This window comes from Lepidochelys olivacea, assembly GCF_965140295.1.
Source record: "Lepidochelys olivacea isolate rLepOli2 genome assembly, chromosome: 3".
In the NCBI taxonomy this organism is placed as follows: domain Eukaryota; kingdom Metazoa; phylum Chordata; order Testudines; family Cheloniidae; genus Lepidochelys; species Lepidochelys olivacea.
Genome location: NC_140413.1, coordinates 82,371,822 through 82,399,688, shown reverse-complemented (window position 1 = coordinate 82,399,688; position 27,867 = coordinate 82,371,822). Strand labels below are relative to the sequence as shown.

Sequence of the window (27,867 nt, the reverse complement as noted above, 5' to 3'; positions counted from 1 at the left end):
AGGACAGAGCCCTGTGGGACCCCACTAGGTTTGTCATCCTATTGTTAACTACTCCCTTGAGTACAGTCTTTCAACCGCGTGTACACGCACTTTTGAGTAGTCACATCTAGATCACATTTCCCTAATTTGTGTATGAGACTATCAGGTGGGACTATCAAAAGCCTTACTAATATCAAGACAAGCACTTCTGTAGCATCCCACTATCCCCTACGTTGCCCTGTCAAAGAAGGAAACTAGGTGAGTTTGGCATGATTTGTTCTTGACAAATCCATCTTGGCTATTTACTTATTGCCCTACTATCATTTAGACCATTGTTCCTCAACTGCCAGCACATGGGTTAGATCTGGCCCAGGAGAGCATTCCCATTTGGCCCTCTGCCAGTCACCAGCTGTTCCTTCCTGCCTCCCGGGAAGCAGCAGCCACTCAGAGCTGCGCAGGAAGCAGCAGAGCTCTCCTCCTTCCTTCTGGAGCCTACCCTGCTCTCACAGGGAGGGAGAGTGGAGAAGTCATCCCTGATCGGAGGTGGGATCAGAAAGAGCCCTGCAGCTCAGAGTGGCCCCTCCTACCCCTCACCTCCTGGAAGCATAGCTGTCTCCTCTGCTTCTCCTCCTCCCTCCTTGTAATACCTTGCCTGGGAAGAGGGAGTGGGGTGAAGAACCACTGGAGCTGTTTCCACCCCAACCTGAAAGAGAGAGGGGAACCACACTGCACCCTCTCCTGGCCTGGGAGAGGTTGGTGAAGAACCCCAGGGGCCCCTGGACGATCAAGATACAAAAGGAGCACTTAAAGACAGTAAAGTCATCATGGAGAAACTAAATGGATTCTTTGTTTCAGTCTTCATGGCTGAGGAGGTTAGGGAGATTACCAAACCTGAGCCGTCTTTTGTAGGTGACAAATCTGAGGATTTGTCACAGATTGAAGTGTCACTAGAGGATGTTTTAGAATTAATTGATAAACTAAACGGTAACAAGTCACCGGGACCAGATGGCATTTACCCAAGAGTTCTGAAAGAACTCAAATGTGAAATTGCAGAACTATGGTTTGTAACCTGTCCTTTATATCAGCTTCTGTACCCAATAATGGGAAGATAGCTAATGTAACGCCAACATTTAGAAAGGGCTCTAGAGGTGATCCCAGCAATTACAGACTGGTAAGTCTAACGTCAGTACCGGGCAAATTTGTTGAAACAATAGTAAAAAATAAAATTGTCAGACACATAGAAGAACATAAATTGTTGGGCAAAAGTCAGCATGGTTTCTGTAAAGGGAGATCATGTCTTACTAATCTATTAGAGTTCTTTGAAGGGGTCAACAAACATGTGGACAAGGAGGATCCAGTGAACATAGTGTACTTAGATTTCCAGAAAGCCTTTGACAAGGTCCCTCACCAAAAGCTCTTATGTAAATTAAGTTGTCATTGGATAAGAGGGAAGATCCTTTCTTGGATTGAGAACTGGTTAAAAGACAGGGAACAAAGGGTAGGAATAAATGGTACATTTTCAGAATGGAGAGGGGTACTAGTGTTTTTCCCCAAGGGTCAGTCCTAGGACCAATCCTATTCAACTTATTCATAAATGATCTGGAGAAAGGGGTAAACAGTGAGGTGGCAAAGTTTGCAGATGATACGAAACTGCTCAAGATAGTGAAGACCAAAGCAGACTATGAAGAACTTCAAAAGGATCTCACAAAACTAAGTGATTGAGCAACAAAATGGCAAATGAAATTTAATGTGGATAAATGTAAAGTAATGCATATTAGAAAAAATAACCCCAACTATACATACAATATGATGGGGGCTATTTAGCTACAACTAATCAGGAAAGAGATATTGGAGTCACTGTGGCTAGTTCTCTGAAGACGTCCACGCAGTTAGCAGTGGCAGTCAAAAAAGCAAACAGGATGTTAGGAATAATTAAAAAAGGGACAGAGAATAAGACAGAAAATATCTTATTGCCCTTACATAAATCCATGGTACGCCCACATCTTGAATACTGCGTACAGATGTAGTCTCCTCATCTCAAAAAAGATATACTGGCATTAGAAAAGGTTCAGAGAAGGGCAACTAAAATGATTAGGGGTTTGGAACGGGTCCCATATGAGGAGAGATTAAAGAGGCTAGAACTTTTCAGTTTGGAAAAGAGGAGACTAAGGGGCGATATGATAGAGGTATATAAAATCATGAGTGGTGTGGAGAAGGTGAATAAGGAAAAGTTATTTACTTGTTCCTACAATGTAAGAACTAGGGGCCACCAAATGAAATTAATGGGCAGCAGGTTTAAAACAAATAAAAGGAAGAAGTTCTTCACACAGCACACAGTCAACCTGTGGAACTCCTTGCCTGATGAGGTTGTGAAGGCTAGGACTATAACAAGGTTTAAAAGTGAACTGAATACATTCCTGGACGTTAAGTCCATTAATGGCTATTCGCCAGGACGGGTAAGGAATGGTGTCCCTAGCCTGTTTGTCAGAGGGTGGAGATGGATGGCAGGAGAGAGATCACTTGATAATTACTTGTTAGGTTCACTCCCTCTGGGGCACCTGGCACTGGCCACTGTCAGTAGACAGGATACTGGGCTGGATGGACCTTTGGTCTGACCCAGTATGGCCGTTCTTATGTTCAATAGGAGCAGAGGTGAGGCTGGGGCGTGGGGAGCACAGCTGAGGAGTGGGTTGGGCAGATTGGGGGGCTAGAGGGCAGAACAGTTGGGGGAGGTCAGGTGTGGGGGCATAGGCATAGTTTGGCTTCTATAGTTGAGGAGGCAGCTCCAGTCAGGCCAACGGGACTGCATGTGGGGTGGGGGATAAATTCTGCACCCGCCTAAGGCTTTCAGTTAGTGGAGCAATGCTCCCACAACCCTCCAAACTACACTCATAGGGCTAGGTATGTGCAAATCGCTTTCCCTTCTCGTTATCATCATGCCATGTATTTAATTTAAAATTGTTTCATTTACACATATTGGTGCTAGATTATGTTGATAACACTTTGACTTACAGTGGTACTCTTTTTTAATCAGGCACTTAATCAGCTACTTTTGCAAAGATTGGTAATTCAAGTGCTTTAGTTAGTTAACTTGATTGCATGCTGTGTAGTACTTTTTGGGGGGCAGGAAATTGCAAGCATTAAAATTTCAGGCAATAAGAAAGGGGAATTATATTTCTTGTGAGTTTATCGTCTCATTTTAATTTCAGGGGGACGTGTGTGTGTGTGTGTGCTTGAGTGTGAGTGCACTGTCTCTTTACGAAAGCACTCACACTCAGGAGCCTGCAGGTGTGTTCAGACACAAGCAGTTGCTGGCAGCTTCGGGACCCAGAGAAGCAGCAGCACAGACACATTCCCCCGTCCCATCAGTGGGGGCTCAGGGGAGACCAGGTACATAGGCAGGGGGAAGGGGACACCCCATCAGCCTCCCCCACAACAGACAGGAGGACGCTCCCAGTCTGGAGCAGCATGGCCAGGGGTGACTCCAGGGAGGACTGGAGGGGAGTGAAACAGGAGCAGCAGCAGCTGCACAGGGCAGTGGAATGGGGGGGGGCACCCCTGCTCCAGAGGAGCAACCTTGCTGGTCATCCAACAACTACCTCTCTGCAACTTGGGTCCCTCCACCCTCTCCAGACGCTGCTGCTTGCCTGCCTGCTGCTTCCCCCAGCCCAGCTGGCTCTTGGCACACCAGGCGGAAATCAGGCAAACCCTGCACATGGTACCCTCTTTGGCAGGCCGCCCTGGGCTTCCACCTGGACCGCCCACCCCAAAGGCTGATCTTGGACCTATAGAAAAGAGGCATCAATGTATCTCTTATTTTGTATCTCTTAGGGTGACAAAAAATTAAGTGCTTTTATCCATTATATAATGGGTTTCCTCGTTGTCCTTGGAACTATTCCACTTCTGACCTTACCAGAGAAAGCAAGTCCTGTATTTAAAGGCTCTATTCCTGTCCTTCCCAGCTCACTCTGGGCTAGCTGAGGAACACCAGCTCCTCCTCTTTTGCCTATGTTTAAGGGAACAATGTGGATGTGATGTTGCATGCTACATGATTTTATGAAAATATGCTGAGAAGTGTGAATATAATGTAACTAAAATATGCTTCATGCAAAAGGTCTCTTGTAAGGTATCATTGCAAAGCTTATAATCTACTGAGTGTGTTCATCCTATTTGTATGAATGTAGCACTCTTGTATCTGAAACTAGAAATATGAAATAGAACTCTGAGGGCCTATTGTAATTATGCAAAGTGTGGGCTATTAATGGTGGTTTGGAATCTTGATGGCTCCCATCAGCCAGGACAATTGACTGTGGATGGCTCTGTTTGCAGGCAGGCCTTCCTGTGAGTCAGGCTGGGAAGAATGAAGGCTTAGGGTCTCACAGGAAATATGACCATGTCACCTGGTACTGAAATCCATCTTTAGGGGAAAGGATTGTGCCCGTACAAGGAAGGTGTCCAGTCTGTGAAAGAAACTTATTGAAACATCTCTGAGGGTGAGATTTTATCTGTATTCAGTTTTATTATTGTATTAGGCTTAGACTTGCATATTTAATTTAATTTTACTTGGTAATTCACTTTGTTCTGTCTGTTTCCACTTGGAACCACTTAAATTGTACTTTCTGTATTTAATAAAATCACTTTTTACTTATTATTTAACCCAGAGTATGTATTAATACCGGGGTGGGGGTGGGGGGAGGGAGGGGCAAACAGCTGTGCAAAGCTCTCTATCAGTGTTATAGAGGGTGAACAATTTATGAGTTTACCCTGTATAAGCTTTATACAGGGTAAAACTGATCTATTTGGGGTTTGGACCCCATTGGGAGTTGGGCATCTGAGTGTTAAAGACAGGAACACTTCTTAAGCTGCTTTCAGTTTAAGCCTACAGCTGTTAGGGGACATGGTTCAGACCTGGGGCTAGGTTTACAGCAGGCTAGCAGGTCTGGCTCAAACCAGCCAGAACACTGAAGTCCCAAGCTGCCAGGGGAAGAAAGGAGGGACAGAAGTAGTTTTGGCACATCAGTTGGCAGCCCCCAGGGGGTTTCTGTGATCCAACCCATCACAGTGGGATTCTAGGGGTGTAATCTACACACCACGCTGCAGGGGCCAGGATGATGGAATGGAATCTATGGGCCCTCAGACATACAGCGAGTCCCAGGACTAGACTGACCGATAAGTGATAAATATGTAGGACCAGTAGCTGTTTCCTAGTAGCTGCTGTGTAAGACATACAACTAGTATTCAGGGAGATGAAAAGCAAGAGTTTAAATGAAACGTATATAATAAATGTAACTGAAAAGTGAAATACTTCTAATGTAGGTTTCCATATCAATCAACACTAGGTCTAAACTGACAAACTGGATCCTAAACAAGAGAGGTCTCATACTATCAGAAATTAGGGCTTGAAGGGACCTTGAAGTTATCCAGTCCAGCCCCCCCAACTCCTGAGGCAGAACCAAGTAACTCTAAACCATCCTTGACAGGTGTTTGTCAAACCTGTTCTTAAAAAAACTCCAATCCTCTAGTCCCTCACCATAATTATCTCATTTCTTTTCACCATCTTAGCTTGTGAGAAGAAAATGGAGCATCTAAAAATGAGCAACAGTTACAAAGAAATAAGCACTCATGGTGGTAAAGTGGAAAACAATATTCCTGAGGGTAAATTTTGCAGATGTTAGTGACTGTTTCTTAAATCTTCCATTCTAACATCTGGGTTGGAAACGTTCAACAGTCAGATGATACATTTCCTCATTGTAGGCATTGGAGAAAAGAATGTATTAATTTATGAAACTGCCTCTGATTTTGGTTCCTGAGCTGTGATTATAGCAAAATAGAAGGGGCAGGAGGAAGAGCAATTTCTGAAAATTAGAGGGTTGTTTCTCAAAGGAAACATCTGCAATTAGCCCTTATTGTGAAAAGGCTTTCTAAGTACCACAGCAGCCTCCAGGATCCATACAAAGATGACTCTTCTGCACCCTACATGGTTTAGCTACCTTCTTGCTCTTGTGCATTTCCATTCACACGTTCCTACACTCTCATCTTTCCCTCTCTTTCCAATCTAGTTGAGTGCAGAGCTTCACTAAGGCCTCCTGTGGTTGAGGACTCCTTCATGGCTTGGTTTCATTGGAGCCATGTAACCTGGGAGGCAGCAGGAGACCAGAGCTCCTGGAAACTATACATTCTTAAGGAAGAAGCCCATGTTTGTTCCACCAAGGAATGAATTCCGCAGGTTTCTTTGTATGAAGGGTAGGGAAAGCAGCTCTATAATTACAAGACATACACTTTATACCTACCATGAAAAAAATATATATTCAAACTATACATGCAGTTGTAGGGAACATACCAGGGGCCTCACTTCAGTTTAATCACACAGTAACAAAGCTTCCCTGCTTCGCTCTTGCATTCTGCTTGAATACAGATGTTTTTAGACTCTACAGCCTATCATTTGCACAGATAAATGGAAGGATTACATTTCTTTTCAATCTGAAACAGTACAAAGTGATTGAGAAATATTCTAAAATCCTCCTTACTTCTGCTACGAAAACCACCAAGTCCTCTGTTATGAAAAAAAGGCTGATTTCTGATGGTGACTGTCAGTGTGACCATGATCCATTATTCCCTGTAATTGTATCATGGGGAATTTTACTTGTTTTTCAAACCATTTGGCTACAGTAAGAAGCTGCTGCTCCTGGAATGCACGTCCAATAAACTGAAGCCCAACTGGCAAACCTTTCTCTGAAAGTGCTGTAGGAACAGTTATGGCTGGCAGCCCTGGGGGGGAAAAAGCAAAATTATTAAAACATCACATGTGCAGGATTTGCTATTACACATATTGCTAGAATTATTACAAACGAGACTCCTAGGAAAAATAACCAAAACAAATTCATGTAAGCTTTTAAGGCTTGTCTCTTTGCATTTTAGCAGTACAACCAAGATTATATTACTCCTGGGGGAATTCTGCACCATTGCACACATGCAAAATTCATGTTCCCCACAGATTCTCCACCCCCACAGAAAATACATTCTGCCAGAGAGGCACTGCAGTTGCACCTTTCACCCACCAGGTGCTTGTGGTGCCAGAGAGTGGGCAGCCGGCTCACCAGCTGGAACAGCCAGTCAGACAGGAATGGGGCAGAGGTTGCGGTCCTCACAACATGCCTGTGGGGCCCAGGTGAGAAGGCATGGGATATGGGGGGGTTGGGGGTGGACACAGCGGGGCTGCTGGGGGATCACAGACTGGGATGGTGGCACAGGAACTACCAGGGTGACAGCATTGCACCAGGGTTGAAGGGGGGGGTGCAGGGCCACATGGGGACAGGGGCAGATGTGTTGGACTGAAGAGAGGCTGGGGGGTCAGCCAGGCTCCCTGTAGGGGGAGGCTACTCAATTCCCAAACAATTCCTCCCCCCCCCCCCCCCGAAATACCACCTGTTCCATACTTCTCCCACCACACTCAACAATCCTCTAGGTTCACTCCCACTTCTTTCCAGAAATTACATCCCTCTCCCTCAGCTCCTCCATTACCTCTGATTCCCCCAAACCTTTGCACTGCTTGAGGGGTGTGGGAAATAGGTTTCTGTACTGTAGTTTAAATGAATTACTACTCAAAGTTCTGTATTAATATGCCTAGTAAGGAATCTATTTATAAAAAAAGTTTCCTGAATCTCTGTCTGTGTTGTTACAGATATACTTGCCAACAGGTATTTTGAAATAAATTACCAAAATAATTGGGCATGATTATATTGTGTTATTTTAACAAATAAAATATGCAGAATTTTAAAATTGTGTGCCAAATTTTTAATGTTTTGGTGCAGAATCCTCCAGAAGTAATTATATACTTAAATTCTTGCACATTTAATGAATGAACTCACTTCACACTGCTACCATCTTATGGTCAATATAAGCTTTGCTACTCAGAGAAACAAGCTGACACCTTGGTTCAGACAGTTGCTTTCTATACAGAGGTCCTATAGAAAGAGGGCAGCTGGCTGGAGAGAATGGATACTAAATTGAAGACTGGCTGGGAAATATGCTAAGGAGATGCACTTCTCTCTCTACTTACCTGCCATGTTTGCAGCCTGTGTAAAAATATCATCCTGTGCACTGCGGGTTCTGTTGTCTTCTTTGATAAACTCCACATATGGTATTGTATCACTTAGAGTGGTGGGAGTGAGCAAAACATCAATACCACTATGGAAAACATTCACAAAGTCTTTGGCAATGAGTCGTCTCACTTTTTGGGCCTTGATAAAATAATTCTCATAATTCCTAGGAACAAAGAGTCACTGGTGTTAGAAGTTAAGTTTAAGACCATCAATAATTTAAATTGCTAAGTGGCTACTGGGGGAAAAAAAACCAAGCCCAGTGTTCCCTTTGGGTTGAAGGGCTGCACCACAAGTACTTAGGGTTTCAACAGAGAACAAGATCAGTCATCAAAGCAGCATGGTTGCAGATGAACTAATGGCACTAAAGCATATTCTTAAAGATAAGCCATGAAACAGATCTGGGAAGAGACCTGGGGCAAACACCACTGAAGAGAGTGGAGAGGGAATATAAATGAAGGAAAATACAAGCCAAGTGGACGGTAGGCTCAAATCAGATAGTATTTTATGACCCAGTCTTTTTCTGCAACCTTATTGTTTACTTATCTACTGAACTTCATTGCATGATGGAAGTGATGTCTGGAAAAAAATGACTTGTCTTATAGTTGTGATTTATCAATCATTTAGGGACTATCTAGCAAGGCACTTAAGCACATGAACAGTCCCACTTGACTTCACAGGGACTACCCACATGCTTAAAGTTGTATGTTTCAGGTGTGTGCTTTGCTACTGGTCCTTCTTATTGATATTATAGAGAAGCACACCAGGTCTTTGTCTAAAATTCCCACAGTCATTTACTTTATGTAAGCAGCAGTTTAGACTGAAGGAGGCTATGAATTAATCTGTTTTTCCGCATATCTGAAGCAGAAAAACTGACAATTTTATATTTCATTCCTACATCACATGCAGCATTACCCTGAGTTTAAGGATTTAATGTCAAGTTTAGAGGTTCAGTTTCAAAAGAATTTATTAGTCAAAAATAACTGGTACTGTAAACATTTTATGGGTAATTAGCAAATGTATTGTAAGTCAAGGGTAAATAACTAAATGCCAGTGTCTGCTGATAAAACAATCCAAATTATCCAGTACATAACTGTCAGCTGATCACTCTGAAGATCTGATTTGCTGAAGAGTTGTACTGAAAACAAAGTTGAATGTGTCTTAACTTTTCAAGAGAACCTGGTACTTATTCTTCCAAAGTGATTGTAAAGATCAAGATATCATGGATCTCCGACAGCAAATCCATTGTATTATGGAAAATGGCTCTTTCTGGGGTTATTTATGAAACCCCACCTACCAGACTAAGGAAAAGGTTAGCTGCAGAATAAAAATATTCAAGACTCATGTAAGACTAAAGAGTCTTTAACCAGTTTTCCTGGTTTACATTTTTTTACCCTAACTACTTTTAAAGAATTTATAGAAGAGACCGAGTAGATACATTTTAGACTTCACTGACGATATATGCAAGCATGCATAACTTCAAGCATCAATCTAGTTATTTTATGGATTTTACATCTTAAAGAAAATATTTTGTAATTTGAATATAGCAGAGAACAAACATGGCTCTCCTGCAATCTATTATGATAATGTTATTTTAACCCTAAATTCTGTTCTTGATGATTCATTTACTGTGTATTGTTGCAAAGTGCTGAGACTCCCCCCTGCTTAGCTCTTGTAGAAATCACTCCTGTTTTCCTTCACCAAAACTGACCCACACAGGTTGTCAAGCATTCACCCTACATTTATGATAGATGGCTCAGGCAGATGTCATCAGAGAACACTAAATTGAGGATGCTTAGCAATAATATTGACAGTTCAGAGGGGCTGGCTGCTCATATGCTGACATCCCTGTCGTGAAGACACCCAGCTTTTATTAGCTCTAAGAGCTTAAAGTAGCAGGAATATTCTTGTGTGTGCTCAGTGTCACAGTTTAGGGCAATTGCACCTGCATCTCCCCTCAGTGGTTCAGCAAAGGTACCCATTCTCAGATTCCAGCTCCCCAATGGTCGCCTTTCTGGGTGGAGACCCATGTTTCTCTCCCTATTTCCAGGCTGCACAGTTTTTTGCCTTCACTGTATATTTCCCAGCAAAGACAATCTGCCTAAGCAGACTTGCTTGCTTTCTCTTCAGAGACTGATAACAGAGGGATTGCTACAGATATAAGGTACCAAACAGTTCTTTCTGTGCAAGCCTATTGTATTCTTAAGGTAAAAAGCACTATAGAGAAAACATACACTCTTGTTAATAAGCTTACCAGGAACTCCCACCCCAACATGGATTCTGACACGGTAAGTCCTTCAGAGGACCCTAGGGGAGTCCTTGTGATTCCCAGTTCATGACAGCTTTGAGGATTCCCAGTTCATGACTTCTTCAGCTCAGAACAAACATACTTATAACAGGTTCAGTTCACGGGTCTTTGATTTGAAGTTTCCAGATACAGGTAATTAGCATACAATGGGTCCCATTCCTGGGGGCTACCTTCAAAAAGCTCAGAGGGAAGAATTTGCATTCCCCTGACCCCCAGGGTATTTCCTCAAAAATCCACTTCAAGTCTTTTTGGAACTATATGTGTGAAGTTACTAATACCTTCCAGAGATTGTATTAATCTTGTGTTCCTGCTTAAGCAGTTCCACACTATCTCACAATAGTACATAAAACACTTTTAATACAATGAATTCCAAAAGATGTTAAATTTAATTCAATAAAGTTTATTTTAATTGATACGGTTCAGTCAGGATATGGCAGGAGATTGTTAGTCTGCAACACTCAGTTTTCTTAAAATAATTATGACACCCTGTATCAGTTGTTTTGAGGCAATGTGGAAATCCTCATTGTTTGGAATCTTAACAGGGTGGAGGCAGAGAAAGTGGCATTCTCCAATTATAGTCATAAATGAAGACAGATTGAGATTGAGTGGAAATTAAAAGTATGTTCATTCTGAGTTCACATACCAGTTCATCCAGCTGAACTGCATAAACATAAGGTTCCTCACAAAAATAAATGTGTTTACTTGATCACACCAGTACAATTTTATTTTCTCTGTAGACTCAAGCAAAGAGGTGGGGAAGGTGAGAGAGATATATAAACTAAGTGCCACATCATCTGGCTTTCCATGAGAGGCATCAGTAGAACATAATAAATGTTTCTATACCTGGAGAACTTTAGCAAGATTAAATCGGCTTGATGCTGATGGCCACAGAACATTTAAATATAGAATAGTTAGGGCTCTATTCTGATTTCACTGACAAACATCACAGACTACGTTTTTGCATAGCTTTATCCAAATGTGCCAATAGGCTACTCAAGATGCAAATCACACAACGTGTTGTTCTACCTTCCTAAATTCAAAAGGCTTCCAGTTAAGAGTAAAGGAAAGCATTCTTTTTAGCCATTAATAATGGTTTGCTACATATTATACACTTAAACCAATATAAATAGATATTTCCTTAGCAACAAAGAATTTGTTCAACATAAGTAATTTCATCATAGCTGCTTAACAAATAAGTCATTAATATGGTACATTTGAGCTTTAAAATACGATGAACTTACTGTTTTAACAAAAAGTAGTTTCCGGACAGAATTCTTCCTCTTACAACATCATTAAACCCTTCCCGTCGAGTTGCAGCATACATGACTTCTGTGGACTTGTCCATACTGGAACGGTGTCCTAAAAATAAACCACCAGTGATCTGGAAACAAATCCTGAAGGCCCATGAAAACTATTAAACAATATAAATTATTGACCTTCACAATGACATACTATGTCAAGTGCACTAGATGTTAACATGCTATTTTTGCACACAAAAACGAAAAACTTAAGCTAAATATTAAATGAATTCTGGACTCATACTGCAGCTATACATTTGGGGTCTCTAGAAGTGAAATATTTCCATTTATCTGTACTGAGAACTACAATGGAGCGTGCTACAATATGAACACTCCTGCCTCTGAGCTTCGGTCTGACATGGAAGGTAGAGAGAACTCTTATCCCTCACGACATGAATGTGTAGAAGTATTTCAGTAACACTGATAGCTCACCCTTCAGTTTATTTTGAGTAGAGACTAAAAACTGATCTGAACAATGCATACATCCTTTGTGCTGCACAGTACACTCCTCAAAGAACACAGCTGAGAACATTTCTCTCAGACTAAAAACTTGCTTGGCGAAATGAAAAGCAACAACTTATTTACAAGGGGTCGGATCCTAAGCTCTCTGTATTCAATGAGATTCAGTGGAATGAATTCAATAAACTTCGGATCAGGCCCTAATCTTCCCATAACTTAAAGAACACCCAAACTTCAGACAATCAGCACTGGCGTAAGCAGTGAAATTCTGCTGATTTCAATTAAGCTGCACTTGCTTAAGAGTTTGGCCAATCACTTAATTCTGTGAGGTAGGGACAGGTACACAGAGAGGATTGAGTCTAAATCAAAGTCTTTTTATGTATTGGGTTTTTGGGGATAGCTACAATATCTCAAAACCCCAGAATGTGAGCATTAGTTAAATAGAAAACAGAATCCAAAAAGGTCACATACTATAAACAACATTATAATGGTGGCTTTGTGACAAAAAGAAAGAAGAGGGGGTAAAAAAAATCACAGGAAAAGCATAGTTAAAAGGGGGAGAAAAGCACCATGTGTCCTTCAATAGCCAGGTGCAATGGGGATGTTTAAGGAAGTTATTACACCTAATTCAAATTACTATCTGGTAAAAACTTAGATATAATATTAATCTTTTGATAGTCCTGGCTTATTTTAATGCATGGAGAGTGACTGACTTCAGAAATTAGCTGCATTTTTATTTTTCACTCACCAGCACCACACATACCATAATCAAGTGATACACTCATTAGACAAGCTAAAATGGCAAACCATTAAGACAACAACCCATCTTGGTCAAGACACAAAATACAATCATGAAAAAGATCTTTTAAGTCTATCTGGTTCATTTCCCAGATAATTCAGGACTATTCCCTTGTTTACATTAATTAGGCTGCCCTTTTTTTTTTTTTTTTGGCCAGGCCTGTCTTTGGATGTATCCAGTGATGGGATTTTTTACTCAAGTGTTTCTAAATTCTAAATATTTTAATGCACAGTATCTCACCCAATAAGATGGCAAAACATTAATGTATATATTGAGCACTTTATGCTTTTAATAATTCACAGTTTCTGAAAACAAATTATTTTCATCTTTTCGCCACAAGCAGAAAGCCAGTGCAAGTTTCATGATCGCTTGGGATATCTCCTAACATTCAACCATGAAATGCAGGTAACCATGTATGTTAAATCACCACAGTGCACACACCTATGACAGGCATCTTTATGCCACTTAATGATCAACACAGTGAATGTTACTTTATATTATATGTAATATAGCCCTTTTTCCTTTGAAAACTTAAACTTACCATATTCTAGTCCATCAAACCTGGCCATATTTGATGCTACTTCTGATGTGCACAGCACATGATAGCATACAACTGAATAACGTGTGTGGGGTAGACTCACTTCAATCACCTTGGCACCTGCATTCTCAAAGAGGTCAGCAGCTTTAGACCAAAGTGCCAGAGTTTCACTAGATAATCCTGGTGCATGGTATTCCTTAGTGGAGAACAAAAGTTAGGAAATGAATTCTATGCATAAGCATCTTCACAAATAATTTTACACGAGTTTACTTTCAATGGTTCTTAATTATCGGTTGACAGTAAGCAAGCCAAACTATGTAATATGCTATTAGATGCAAATACTGTTTAAAAAAAAAAATGCAGCGATGAGCACTAGTTTAAGTATTTATTAGACTTATGTTTTTGCTGACTGTTAGGATATTAAATCATATTAAGTTCATAAGTTTCATAGATTTTTAATGCCAGAAGGGACCATCATAGAATCATAGAATATCAGGGTTGGAAGGGACCCCAGAAGGTCATCTAGTCCAACCCCCTGCTCAAAGCAGGACCAATTCCCAGTTAAATCATCCCAGCCAGGGCTTTGTCAAGCCTGACCTTAAAAACCTCTAAGGAAGGAGGTTATCACGATTATCTAGTCTGAACACATGCATAATGCAGGTCATAACATTTCACTATGCACTTCTTGCTTCAATTCTATAATTTCTGGATAGAAAGCTGCCCACCTGTCAGTCTATTAACTAGGACTGTGCAGTTCATGGACAGCACATTGTTGGATCATATTAAAGAAGTTCTGTATTAAAATCACAAATGAGTTTGATTCCCCAGAGTTTAAATTCCAGGGTATTACTAATTAAGAGGTCTCTTGGTTTTTGGTATTGTTTCTCTCCCTCTATGTGTGAAACTTGCAAGCTGCTAATTGTGTTAGTACATTCTAAGACAGAGTCTGTTCTCAAAGCAATTCACACAGAGAGAGACTCAAAGCAATACTCTAACAACAGAAACAGCACCCAGAGACTCCCCACCCTTTTGTTGTATTAACAATTGTGATTAAAATAGAGATAGAGGATGTATGTGGATGGATGCTTGGTGTGGATAATAACTGAATGATCAGGGAGGTGCCAGCCTAAGAATCCAGTGTCCATCGGCTGAAGAAGGCGTCAAGTGTAAATAACCAGAGGACCCCCGGAGGGCAGACTGGAATCCACCCAACAGCCTCAAGAATGGGAGAACCAAAGAACAAGATAACATCTTGGAGCCGTCAGGAATGTGCTATCTGCTGATTGATTCAGCAACAGCATGATGAAGCAATTCCCATAGACTGGCATAGGAAGAAATTCCTATAAAAATAGACTCTAAAAAGTGAGAATTTTGGGGTCTGATTCTGCAAACCAACTTCCAGGAGCATCAGATAAGCATCTGACAAGGCCCTGCTCCCTCCTCATGTCCAGGCCACCTGGCCAGTGGCTTGGCATGAGCAACTCTAAGGCTGGTTTCAGAGTAACAGCCGTGTTAGTCTGTATTCGCAAAAAGAAAAGGAGTACTTGTGGCACCTTAGAGACTAACCAATTTATTAGAGCATAAGCTTTCGTGAGCTACAGCTCACTTCCTCAGATGCAGGTAACTATGATAACAACCTTGCAGAACGTGTGTGTGTGTGTGTATAAATATGAGATTGAATGGAATGTTATAACTATAACTAACTGCTTACTATGATTCTTTCTGTATTCACAGTAAATGTGGTATTTTGCCTTTTTCCCTTTAATAAGATCCTGCTGGTTTTTATTTTATTGGTATAACAACATCTTAAATTTTAAGCCACGATACCAGACCCATTATGAATGTTAACTGAGCAGAAACAATGGCCAAAGCACACCAGTGGCAAGTGTCATACCTAGGTCAAAACACAGCACTAAAAAAAAAAAAAAGTCTCATAATATGAGAGTTGGTGACAAGCCTCACTTTGTGTATACTCTTAGGGTTTGTCTACATGGAAATAGCCCAGAATAGCTATTCCACAGTAGTTCACTGCGTAGACACTCTTATTCCGCATTAAAAGTGCCTTTTTGCTGTTTATTGAATAGCATACGCTTCCTAACCATATTAACCTAAACAGCAAAAGGCACTATTAGTGAGGAATAAGACTGTCTATGCAGTGAGCTACTGTGGAATAGCTATTGCACTTTACATTTATATCCTAGTTTATTCTCCATTAACTTTCCCATGAAGACAAGCCCATACCAAGGAGACAAGGACAGCCAGCCTGATTAGCCTAAGTTTAGTTGAATATCCACTTTTATAGACAGTGTCAGTTCAGTGTCAAAATATGGGACCAATCCTGCAGACTTGACCATAGTACTAACAGAGTTGCTTATATAAAAAAAATCCACACTACTGTAAAAGGGGCACTACCGTCAGGAGATCACTTATTAAAAAAGTCCTTATTTGTTACCACCACCATTTTGGATTACTAAAATTGAAATATTTACCATATAATTTACAAATTACTGTACATGCTCTTTTTGCATTTCAATCAAATTGGACAATGAAAATAGACTGTTCAGTGATATTTTTGTTTGATTAAATGTTCTGGTTCACCTGTATTAGCACAACGCTTGGATTGCAATTAGTGAAGGGATGTTTAAATCCAACTGTTATCCCCTTATCTCACAGAAGGAAACACATTCATAAAAGGTTTTTTTTGGCCTATTAATAGAAAGATAAAAACCTAAATTTTTTCCCTCAAACACCTGATCCCTAATTAGAACTCTTTCCCTGCTATTCCCTTCTTTGCCCAGCACAATAAATCTTTTAAAACAGTATTTTGTATTAATACAGTGCCTTTCAACCCAGGATCTCAAAAGCACTCCACAAACATTTATTAAGTCTTAACATCCCTGTGAGGTGAGTATTATGCCCATTTTACACTCAGGCTATGTCTACACTATGAGCTAGGGATGTGATTCTCCTACTCGCATACATGTACTCCCGGTAGCTCGATGAGAGCTTAGCACGAGTATAAACAGCAGTGTAGCCACAGTAGCACCGGCAGCAGCAGAAAAGCCATAGCTGAGCTATGCCGAGTACGTGCCCCCTGGGTTTCAAGTGGCACGACTCTGCAATGCCTCCACTGCATGTGCTACCACGACTACACTGATCTTTATACTCGGGCGAGCTATGATATGTGTACACAAGCTGAGGATGCACACCCCTAGCTTGTAGTGTAGACATAGCCTCAGGCACTAAGAAAAAGAGTGATTTGTTTGAGGTCAAACAGGCAGCTGGTGAAAGAGCCAGTAATAAAGCCCAGGAACTCAGGCTCCCAGTCTCCTCTTATAAAACTTCTAGACAACATTCCCTCCAAAGACTGGACAGAACTCTACAGAGAGAGTCAATGCCCTATAAAGGCCTGAAGAGGTTGACACCGAGCAATGAGATACACACACTTTCACTCCCATGCTGTCTCCGCAGATCCAAATCATTGCAGACTCAGGGAGCAGGATATATAGGTTTTTACTCTGGTATGAATTTTTTTTCCAGTGATAAAGTTGAAAATGCTACCTTTGGTATTCCTATACAGAGCTTGCTGGCATCTGTAAAACAGGTTAGTTCAAATGACTTAAAGGGGTCCTGCACAGTAGTAGAGTCTTTAGGATCATGCCCTGCAAGCACACCTGAAAGATGAAAAAGAGCTCATGACATACAGAAAAAGTAATACAGTGGATTCTTGAATTCAAAAGGTTTTGAGACAAACTGTATACAAAGACATATGCACTAGTAAATACCCAATACAATTGCTGCATCGTCCACACATCTGGTTAAAATTCCTGGTACATCCATGGAGTTCACTAGTGGAATGAGACCATGACGAGAAATCAGTCCATAGGTTGGCTTTAAACCTACTACTCCACAGTGAGCCGCTGGGTTTCTGGTGGACCCTCCTGTATCTGATCCTAAAGCCCTACAGTTTAAATAGAACCATCATTAATAGAATTGAATACTTCAAAAACACATCCAAATTTTATCTGTTCTTAAAGAGGTACAGTTTTAAATTTATCAGAGGGGTAGCCGTGTTAGTCTGGATCAGTAAAAACGGCAAAGAGTCTATAAGTTGCCACAGCACTAACAGACGTATTGAAGCATAAGCTTTCGTGGGTGAATACCCACTTCGTCAGATGCACGAAAGCTTATGCTTCAATACGTCTGTTAGCTTATAATGTGCCACAGGATTCTTTGACGCTTTTAAATGGAATTTTTTTTATATACAAATACGAGAATAATTTAAAGTGCTCCCATTTATTCTAGCCCTTTCTTTACTATTTAGTATGAAGCAGCAGCAGTTTTCAGTTTACAAAGACATGCTGATAAAATACGCCCTTCACATCTAACAACAAGGCTGGTTCATCAAGGAATATTACTTTTTTCGTGTTTTCTAAGATTGAGGCTGTGCATTGTGATTTCCCTTCTATACCAAAACTGCACCTGCTATACCAGGGGAAGGCAGACTATGGGCCATGGGCTGGATCCGGCCCATCAAGGTTTTCAATCCGGCCCGTGGGATTGCCAGCCATGTGGCGCAGCGGGGCTAAGGCAGGCTCCCTGCCTGCCCTGGCCCTGCTCCCAGAAGCGGCCGGCACCACGTCCCAGCAGCCCCTGGGGGGAAAGAGGGCGGGCAGAGGGTTCCGTGCGCTGCCCTTGCCTGCAGGCACCAGCCCCTGCAGCTCCCATTGGCTGGGAATGGGGAACCGCGGCCAATGGAAGCTTCGGGGGTGGTACCCACAGGTGAGGACAGGATGTGGCGGAGCTGCCTGCCCCACTCCACCACCAGGAGCCACTGCCGGACGTGCTGGTGACTTCTGGGAGCGGTGTGAAGCCAGGGCAGGCAGGGAGCCTGCCTTAGCCCCGCTGTGTGCTGCTGCCACCCTGGAGCTGCTCGAGGTAAGCGGCGCCAGGCTGGAGCCCACACTTTGAACCCTTCCTGCATCCCGCACCCCAACCCCTTGCCCTGAGCCCCTTCCTGCACCCCAACCCCTTGCCCTGAGCCCCTTCCTGTACACCACATCCCCTCCAACACACAATTTCCCCACCCAGATGTGGCCCTCGGGCCAAAAAGTTTGCCTATCCCTGTGCTACACTCAACATTTTTAGTAAAGCTGGTTGCAATTTTGATTGAGCCTCTGAGGGGTGAATGTCTGGGCTCGGAATGAAATGATTTAAACGTACCTATATGTAATCACTTTTAATTTGTGTTACGCATTTCAGTATCTCTGTGTTCTTCATGGTACAACTAATTCTTCAACACCAATGCAAATAATCCTACAGTTTCAAACAAAAACATTACCTTCCCTTCCCCAGGCACTACACTATAAACTAGGTTACTGAAAGATTCAAAAAATCAAATTAAATTTTGAGGAAAAGTGCACAAGTCATTATGAAGCATTTAATTAACAGTTCTAAAAAGGCTCTTACGCAAAGCATGTGAAAGAAGACACTGCAGCAGCGCTACCTCCTGAGCTTCCTCCTGTTATCAACCAATTGGAGTCTTCCTTCTCAGGATGGGAGTTCTGCACACATTTGTCTCTGTACTGCCTTGAATAACTCCAGGGGTTTCTAACTGGTCCAAATATTCCATCTGTGCTTCCAGATCTGGTGTGAGAAATTCAGATTGAAATATAGTTGTCTGTATTTATCCTGTTATAGACTTCACATTATTAATACAATGTTTTTCTTCCAATTCCACCTTTTACTCCTGGCCCTTCAGGCAAATCGGATTGTGACATGGAAAGGCTGATATAGATTTACTTGTGAAGCTGACCCCAATACTGTTTTAAAAGAGTTGCAGGAAATCATAAAAACCTATAGTTATAACTTCACTCCTTCCTTCTGCAGAGCAGACTGAGGGCTAAATTCTCCCTAGTGTAAATTAAAGTATAACTCCACTGAAGTCAGGGGACTCACACCATGTAAGCATCAGGCAAACCAAGTTATAAGTCTGCTTTGAAACGAAGGTCTTCAAGCCTGAGATACAGTAAACTACCAAAATTGGGTATGAGAAAACCACACAAGATTACCTCTTGAAGTAGTATGTCAGAAGAAAGTGCCACACCATGATGGCAGTGTAGACTGTTCTGTAGAAAGCATAGCTCTTTTTGGAACAAAAGAAGGTTTCCAAGACAAGGCACACTGTGTGCAGAGGCAATGTGATAATTCTCATGCTTAATTCAGTTACTAAGAAAAAAAGAAGCCACCTTGAAAGAAAATACTACTCAATTAATCCCCTCAAACCCATCCTACCATGCACAGCTGCTACAGTGTCTGGCCCTCTTTTCTTTAAATCATACCACAATGAACACACACCCTAATAGGATAGGTTTCAGAGTAACAGCCGTGTTAGTCTGTATTCGCAAAAAGAAAATGAGTACAGCTCACTTCATCGGATGCAGCATAAGTTTTCGTGAGCTACAGCTCACTTCATCGGATGCATACTGTATTTTCCACAGTACGCATCCAATGAAGTGAGCTGTAGCTCACGAAAGCTTATGCTCAAATAAATTGGTTAGTCTCTAAGGTGCCACAAGTACTCCTTTTCTTTTTCCTAATAGGATAAATATTCAGTGAGAAGTTCACAGACAGTCATCATATTCCATTAGTCATCCCTGGGGAGTAAATATTTACCACCATATAACAAACATGCATAAACGCAGCAGTTTAGGATTAGCGATGAATCATAGTAGACACTGTAGTTATATTACTATGCAATGATATTAAATATTTAACATAACTTACCCCATTGCAAATTCATCTAGGTTTGTTTTTCCTAGAAGCACAGCCCCCTGATCCAATAACTTCTGAACTACCGTAGCATTGTAAGGTGGAATATAACCTTAAAAAAAAAATCAGATTGGTTAAAAAATTGTCTGATACCACCTGGAGGACTTTCAATAACTACTCCTCCAAATGTTTCAAAGTAATCATCTCTGCATGGCAACTGTCATTGTGCAGTGCTACCAAGTTTCTTTGTGACAGTAGCAGTGATAATCAAAATTCATTGATAACAAACAAGGAATAAGTATTAACTAGCACTTTTATTATTTCCTAGAGTCGTCTTCTCCTGAGACTGAGCGAATCGTACAGTTAATTCAGACCTTGTTCACATGGAGAGGAGAACCAGGCCAGTTACAAGAGCACATAAACAGGGTGATTGCAGCCAGAGTTCTAACAGTTTCTCTGACCAATACTGATGCAGCTATCTTTTTCTGAGAAGTATGTTAGAGCAGTGGTGGGCAACCTGCGGCCTGTCAGGGTAATCCGCTGGCAGGCCACCAGACCATTTGTTTACATTTGCACAGCCGCCTGCAGCTCCCAGTGGCCGGGAATGGCGAACCACGGCCACGCAAATGTAAACAAATGGTCTGGCAGCCTGCCAGCAGCTTGCCCTGACGGGCCGCATGAGGCCCACAGGTTGCCCACCATTGTGTTAGAGCCTATATCAGAGTTTCACCCTCAAGACTCTCACCCACACTATCCCTATCAATCACAACTGCTTTGGTGGCATGCAGAGGAAATGGTAATTTTAGATAACTTGACCCTTGCTGTTCAATGGATATAGTCAATTTTTCCCCTTTCATTGTTACAACACAATAACACAAATCGAAATAAATTAGTAGGATTTTCCCCCCCAATTTTTTCAGTTTGTTTACCTTGTGTATTTGTCAGCACTTTTTTGTATCATCAGTTTCGCTCTTTACCCTCATTAGTTAATGTTCCCTGTTTGTGGTGGTCTATTACACAGCTACATGAGAGAGAATTTTTTTCCAAATAGGAAAATAATAGTGCTTTTATTAATAAAACATATTACAATGCTATGAACATCTTAATGGAACTGCTAAGTGAAACAATGAGCTATGGGTATGCAAAAAAAAAAGAGCAGCTTTTTATAAAACAAAAAATTATAAAAGAATTATGAACTGATGACTCACATCAATATGAAAGACAACTGTTGAGCTCAAGAACTAGGACCAAGTCTCTAAGAACACAACAAAAATTGTGTTTGCATTTTTGTATGTAGAAAGACAATTTAACAAACAGAAACAAAAAAAACAGTATGCATCCAATGAAGTGAGCTGTAGCTCATGAAAGCTTATGCTCAAATAAATTGGTTAGTCTCTAAGGTGCCACAAGTACTCCTTTTTTTTTTTTGGAAAAAAAAAACACTGACTACTCTCCAGTAACAGAGTAAAATGTAACCTGTTGATAGAATAGTTACATTTTAATGTATTGATTATAGTTAATATTGCATTGTTTCATTTATTTACATTGTTACAATATTAATAGTTTTTAAATATATGACTGCAAAAGCCACAAAAGTTTGGCAGATGGAGATAAGGGAAGTTTAGTGCCTGAAAGTACTTGAATTCATTTTTTTGAAAATGACTAGGTTTTAAGTAGGTTGCGCTGCTTTAGAGAAAAGGACTAGAGCTTCAAAATGGTGTTTGCTTTGCCTACAACGCATTACTTTACCTTTCAGCATGTTTGATGCACATGTTGTTTCAATACCAGCTGTGTTGAAGTTGTCTTTTACTGCAACAGGAATTCCATCTAAATCCCCCAGTATCTGACCTGCGTTACGAATTGGTACAAGGACAACAGAGTAAAATCTAAGTAGTAAAACACACTGTCTATGTTGCTCAGCAATGACATTTTATTTTACTCTTCAGCTTCACTTTTAAGTGGAAGTAGGAGTTGTACTCAAATGCTTTTAAGTTATATTTTCACTCAAGGTCTTTTGTTTTCAACTCTAACATTAAGGACTTTGCTCAGGCCAGATTTAGTTCCATACTGCATATTCTCTGCAACTCAGAAAGTGGCTTCCAAACTAGGTAAATTATTCCAAAAGATGCTTACCACCTCAGCTGCGGCCATACAATTCTTATTTCATCCTTAGACAGCTACTTAAATCTACTCCATTTCCAAGCCAGGAGTCCTAGATTCTGCCTTCTGATGCACAGCAATTGTGCTCGGAATTAGTAGTTGGACAAAGAGTCTTTCACAGCTGACTATTAGTTATCCAGAGAAGAATCTCAAAGGGGATAAATGCCTTGAAGCTGAAGTATCTTAAATGACATTTTGCTGAAGCAATGGGATGGTAGGAACTGTTAGTTAGACAGAAGAGCAGATCTACCAGGTTGAAATTCTTCTCCTCCTGCCCCTGTTCATCTTTTGTAAATGGTGATGACCTCAAGTGCAATCAGTATATGTCCACAGAGCCCTTAGTCTCAATAGGCCCCATCGTTGTTCACTACAAGCAAATCAAATGAACAGTAGACCTCACTTTCTTTTTTTAAAGTTACTGAGTCTAACAAAAGGTTCCATCCACTACAGTCAAAAAAATTTATGGAAGAACAGCAATTAAATACAAATCTAGGGTAACTTACCTCTCCTATATCGCTCCTCTGATTCTTCAGCCTGTTTTAATGCTGTCTCTTCTGCTATAGTAATGTAAGCATTAAGAAATTTTGTGGCTTTGATAAAGGAGAGACATCTTTGACAAAGCTCTGTTGGAGTCACTTGGCCTTCTTTCAGTGCTGCAGAGATCTGAAAGGACAGTTTCCATTTTTAAATTGCAAGACCCTAGTTAGAAATATTGGTATGACTTGCAAGAATTATTTCAGTCAAGTTTCTAAAACTAATTCCCTCCCTCCACCCTTGTCATAAATATAAAGGGAAGGGCAAACCGCTTTGAAATCCCTCCTGGCCAGGGGAAAGCTCCTCTCACCTGTAAAGGGTTAAGAAGCTAAAGGTAACCTCACTGGCACCTGACCAAAATGACCAATGAGGAGACAAGATACTTTCAAAAGCTGGGAGGAGGGAGAGAAACAAAGGATCTCTGTCTGTCTGATCCGATGAAGTGAGCTGTAGCTCACGAAAGCTCATGCTCAAATAAATTGGTTAGTCTCTAAGGTGCCATAAGTACTCCTTTTCTTTTTGCGAATACAGACTAACACGGCTGTTACTCTGAAACCTGTCTGTCTGTAGTCTTCTTAGTCGGGGATAGACCAGGAATGGAGTCTTAGAACTTTTAGTAAGTAATCTAGCTAGGTATGTGTTAGATGATGATTTCTTTAAATGGCTGAGAAAAGAATTGTGCTGAATAGAATAACTATTTCTGTCTGTGTATCTTTTTTGTAACTTAAGGTTTTGCCTAGAGGGGTTCTCTATGTTTTTGAATCTAATTACCCTGTAAGATATCTACCATCCTGATTTTACAGGGGGGATTTCTTCATTTCTATTTACTTCTATTTTTATTAAAAGTCTTCTTGTAAGAAACTGAATGCTTTTTCATTGTTCTCAGATCCAAGGGTTTGGGTCTGTGGTCACCTATGCAAATTGGTGAGGCTTTTTATCCAAAATTTCCCAGGAAAGGGGGGGTGCAAGTGTTGGGAGGATTATTCATTGTTCTTAAGATCCAAGGGTCTGTAGTCACCTAGGCAAATTGGTGAGGCTTTTTACCAAACCTTGTCCAGGAAGTGGGGTGCAAGGTTTTGGGAAGTATTTTGGGGGGAAGGACGCATCCAAACAGCTCTTCCCCAGTAACCAGTATTAGTTTGGTGGTGGTAGCGGCCAGTCCAAGGACAACGGGTGGAATATTTTGTACCTTGGGGAAGTTTTGACCTAAGCTGGTAAAGATAAGCTTAGGAGGTTTTTCATGCAGGTCCCCACATCTGTACCCTAGAGTTCAGAGTGGGGGAGGAACCTTGACAACCCTTAATTTTGGGGATAAATTTGATACATGTAGTACTTTTATGATGGAATAAAAGCATTAGTTAAGAATGCACTCTGCTAACTTTCACAACTCTTTCAAAACATTTCAGCCTCAACCAGCAATGCCACTGCTATTCTGGTCATGTCCTGAGCAATTTCTAAATACACTGGTAATATGAAACCCAGTCCTTCAAACTTTTATGCATGTGAGGAGTCTCGATCACATCCATCATGTGCACGAGTGTTTATAGGATCAGGCCCATCATTTGTAACTGGTTATTGTGGATGCAAATACAAGTTTTGCAGCATAATTATGATTAAAGATGGTTTTAAACACAGCTACAAATCCCTACTCTGCATAGAGCCTTTGTTAACTTGCTTTTGGCTGGTGAGGAAACTCACCAGCCAAAGCCTTGTTCCAAATAGCACCACTATCTCCCTCTCCATAAGTTAAAACACACACAATCATCCAAACAGAATGAAAACAAGATTTTAACCAGGCTGTATTCAGCTAAGCTGGCCAGACATCCGGATATTAGGAGCTCTGTCTTATATGGGACCCTATAACCCATCCTCCACCTGTCCCGATTTTTCACACTTGCTGTCTGGTCACTAGCTCATGGGCAATGCGCCGCAGCCTAGACACCCCTTGGAGAGGAGACGGCTTCTATTAAGAGCGCTGCTTGCTCTGTGTCCTGCCAACGCCTCCCTCCCTAGCCCCAGCTGGGCCGCAGCGCCCGATGCGGGACTGGGTGTGCACGGGGCTGCGCCAGGGCCACAGCGCGTCTCCTCCTCGCTGCCGGCTGCGCCACTTCTTGCCCTTGCGGGGTTAACACGCTCCGCCGCCCTCTTGGCCTTTGCGGCGCCGCCGCCGCCAGCGAGAGGGTGGGGGAGAAGGGCGGGCGCCTCGCGCGGACACAGCCGGGGCGGGCGCTGCGGGGAAAGTTACACCGTGCACATCGGGTACCCCGATACCACGGCGATAGGCGCGGGCCGGGCTCCGGGCAGTTGCTGTAGGCAAAGCTCGGGGTTCCGCTTCCGCCCCGTCCCCATAGGTGGGAGCCCCCGAGCCGCACGGGGTGGGGGGGGGGAGTGTCGGCGCCACGCGCCCGAAGCCCACTCACTTCTCTGAGGGAGACGCGCAACATCCTCTCCGCGCCGCCACTCCCCGCACGGCCACGGCTAGGGCGTCAGGCCCCTGCTCGGCCGGCCGGGCCTGGGCGCTGCCATCTTGGTATGCACCCCTCAACATGCAGCAGCTCCATTGGCTCGAGTCTTCGCCGGCGGGCATGATGCCGGCTCGCTATTGGCTGAGGTGAGCGGAGTGGGCGCGGCCCGGCGGTGACCCTCAGCCTGTGCGCGCTGCGCGGAGGAGAGTCAGGCCAGGCAGGGACGCGCTGAGAGGAGAGGGGGGAACGCGCTGGCACCTGGGGCAAGGGCAAGGAAGCGGGAGAGCGAGGCGGGGGCTGCCTCACTTCTGGGGGCCGGGGTCTTGTGGGTGGAGGCTGAGCTGCCTGGGGAGGGGTCCTTGGGGCACTGAGATTTGGTGATTTGTAACGGGTTTGGGGGAGCCCCTCTCTTCTTCCCCCACCTTTCAAACTAGGGAGCCTCTGGGGGCTGTGATGCTCGTGGGGAAAAGCCAGTTTGTTCAGGCCGCCTCGTTCACACCTCAAAACCTGTGAGCTTTGTAGTTAAAAATTGAATCTAGACAGGCCTCCCCCTATCCCGTATGGTTGTAAAAGAAGAATTAGAGAAATAGTAAAATATTTTTTTAAAAAAATTGAAGTTGGCAAACATACATGGATTTGATTGGCTTAAAAATTATCTCTGTGGAGATGGGAAGCAGCAGTGTAGCCAGCATGTAATTATTTTTACACATCAAGTATAGTAGCTAGAGTCATTAACAATCCCACCTTTTGCGTTGTCAATAATGTATTTAAAGATGCATCTGTTTAGTAGGAGAGCATACAGTGGCTTGCTTTTCAGTCAAGGTTCCATGGCAACTTGCCTTAGAAGCAGCAAAAGTTTAATCAAGCCCCGTCTATATAGAAATATCAGCCTCTCTTGTCAGAGATGTACAGTTATGGCATCGTGGATAATAGATAGATATGGGCGAAATGATGTGCTACGATTTACAAATAACATGATGTTCCCTATAATACATTTTCCAAATGAAGTTATTATTAAAGTCCATGCTGCAAGTTTAAACCCTATAGATGTTAATATGAGAAGTAAGTGATTTTTTTTTAGTAGGAATTATTATATTTTTGTGTATTTTAGTGTCGATTAAGTTCTTAACATAACATGTTCATACTGTAAATATAATTTTATTATACTTGTATTATTTTTATTAAATTGTTGGTGTAAATCATAGTCCAAAATGTGCCTGTGGCTCCAATAGTTTTTAAACAGGGCTGTCTGGGAAAATATTCCATGATTATTGTGGGAAGATCCTCTTGCAGAACTTTTTTTCTGTTAAATTGTTAGGGGGAGTGATGAATTTTTAGACTATTGTTCTGCATCTACCAAAGCAAAACTAAGCTGGGTTTTAGCCCAAGTAATACAAGCAGCTGGTTGCTGCTCTTCACAGACTTAAAACTCATGATCAGAATGAGAATCAACTTGCAACTCAATTTTAAAGTGTTTTTCTTCTTCTGTTAGTTTGGTTTCTATTGTGCAAGGGTCCAGGCCTGCAAAACACTTAGCTTCCTCAGCTCCCATGACAGTTGGCTCATACAATTAATTCCCAAAAATGTTTATTTCTCATCTTTGTCCTAACTTCCTGTTGCATAGGTGCCTCAGTGCCTACTTTTATTGGACCAGCTTCTATTCGTGAGAGAGACAAGCTTTTGACCTTACACAGAGCTCTTCTTCAGGTCCACTGAATTCAAGGCTTTGGCCAATCAGTACATTTAACTGATTGATCATTGACATTTGACATTTTTCTAGTCCAACAATTGTTCTCAGTAGCAGGCTCAGAAATCTTAACAAAAACTTAAAATAACAGAAAATCATACATTTCACTGTTTATTCACAGCAAGATGCGGCTTTGCATTTCAAATTTTGATATTGGTCTTTGAGGAAAATTGAAGGAACTTTCTATTTTTTTAAACAACCGAGCTTAAAATGTCAGTGATACAGCAATTACTTGCAATTTAACGCTCTTCAAAAGCCCTGATCCTGCAATGAGCTCCATCTTAGCAGACTCCTGAGCCTACACAGAGATCTGGATGGATCCGGGATCTGCCTGCATGAAGCTCCTTGTGGGACTTGTATTCTGTTTGTATTCTGGGGCCAAAACTACTCAAAACAAGGCAGGTTGTTTGTTATAGGATTGTTTGTCCAATCATGCAACCCATACTCATCTGAGGGGCCCTACTGAAGCCAGTGGGATCATTTGTGTGGTTAATGATTGCAGAATTGGCCCTGTCAATGCTCATCTACCTATGAAAAATAAATTAGACATCCTTGAGATAGTCAAAGATTTTAAGGAGCTCTTTGGTACATATGGCTGGCAAAGCACCATATTTTCATCCTCAGAAAATATTTTGTGTTTGAGTGTTCCTTTAAGCTTCTTTATTATAATAGTGCATAATTAAGATTGTGATTGCTCATTTTTCTATGAC

The 27,867-nt window shown here is 41.9% G+C and overlaps 2 protein-coding genes across 4 annotated transcripts in view; one reads left to right on the top strand and one right to left on the bottom strand.

Moving 5' to 3' along the window:
* Positions 1-6,266: 6,266 nt before the first annotated feature.
* QRSL1 (glutaminyl-tRNA amidotransferase subunit QRSL1) lies at positions 6,267-25,520 on the bottom strand. 2 transcript variants are annotated; one of them, XM_084622634.1, is made up of 11 exons: positions 25,366-25,520; positions 22,915-23,074; positions 22,001-22,099; positions 20,267-20,363; positions 18,950-19,126; positions 17,266-17,441; positions 17,042-17,154; positions 13,484-13,676; positions 11,628-11,745; positions 8,039-8,244; positions 6,267-6,747 (listed from the first exon to the last, which is right to left on the bottom strand). In XM_084622634.1, the coding sequence occupies exons 1-11, from the start codon at positions 25,387-25,389 to the stop codon at positions 6,536-6,538; spliced, it is 1,575 nt and encodes a 524-aa protein (XP_084478760.1). In that variant the 5' UTR covers positions 25,390-25,520; the 3' UTR covers positions 6,267-6,535. The 2 variants fall into 2 exon arrangements, with proteins under 2 accessions (XP_084478760.1, XP_084478761.1); XM_084622635.1 differs by lacking the exons at positions 20,267-20,363; positions 22,001-22,099; positions 22,915-23,074; positions 25,366-25,520 and adding an exon at positions 19,552-19,709.
* A 67-nt stretch (positions 25,521-25,587) lies between these two features.
* RTN4IP1 (reticulon 4 interacting protein 1) overlaps positions 25,588-27,867 on the top strand; it is a 43,082-nt gene continuing 40,802 nt past the window's right edge. For both annotated transcript variants that reach the window (XM_084622632.1, XM_084622633.1), the window contains exon 1: positions 25,588-26,472. In XM_084622632.1, the coding sequence (XP_084478758.1) occupies positions 26,172-26,472 (301 nt within the window). In that variant the 5' untranslated portion in view covers positions 25,588-26,171. The remainder of the gene's footprint in view (positions 26,473-27,867) is intronic.

What these genes read in the sequence shown, in the direction of transcription:
- QRSL1 (XM_084622634.1), bottom strand. Translation starts at nt 25,389, where the DNA reads ATGTTGCGCGTCTCCCTCAGAGAA. An exon ending in AGAGGAGCGATATAGGAGAG is followed by an intron (nt 22,100 to 22,914) that starts GTAAGTTACCCT and finishes TTCGTAACGCAG; the next exon opens with GTCAGATACTGGGGGATTTA. An exon ending in AACTACTTTTTGTTAAAACA is followed by an intron (nt 8,245 to 11,627) that starts GTAAGTTCATCG and finishes CTTTGTTCCTAG; the next exon opens with GAATTATGAGAATTATTTTA.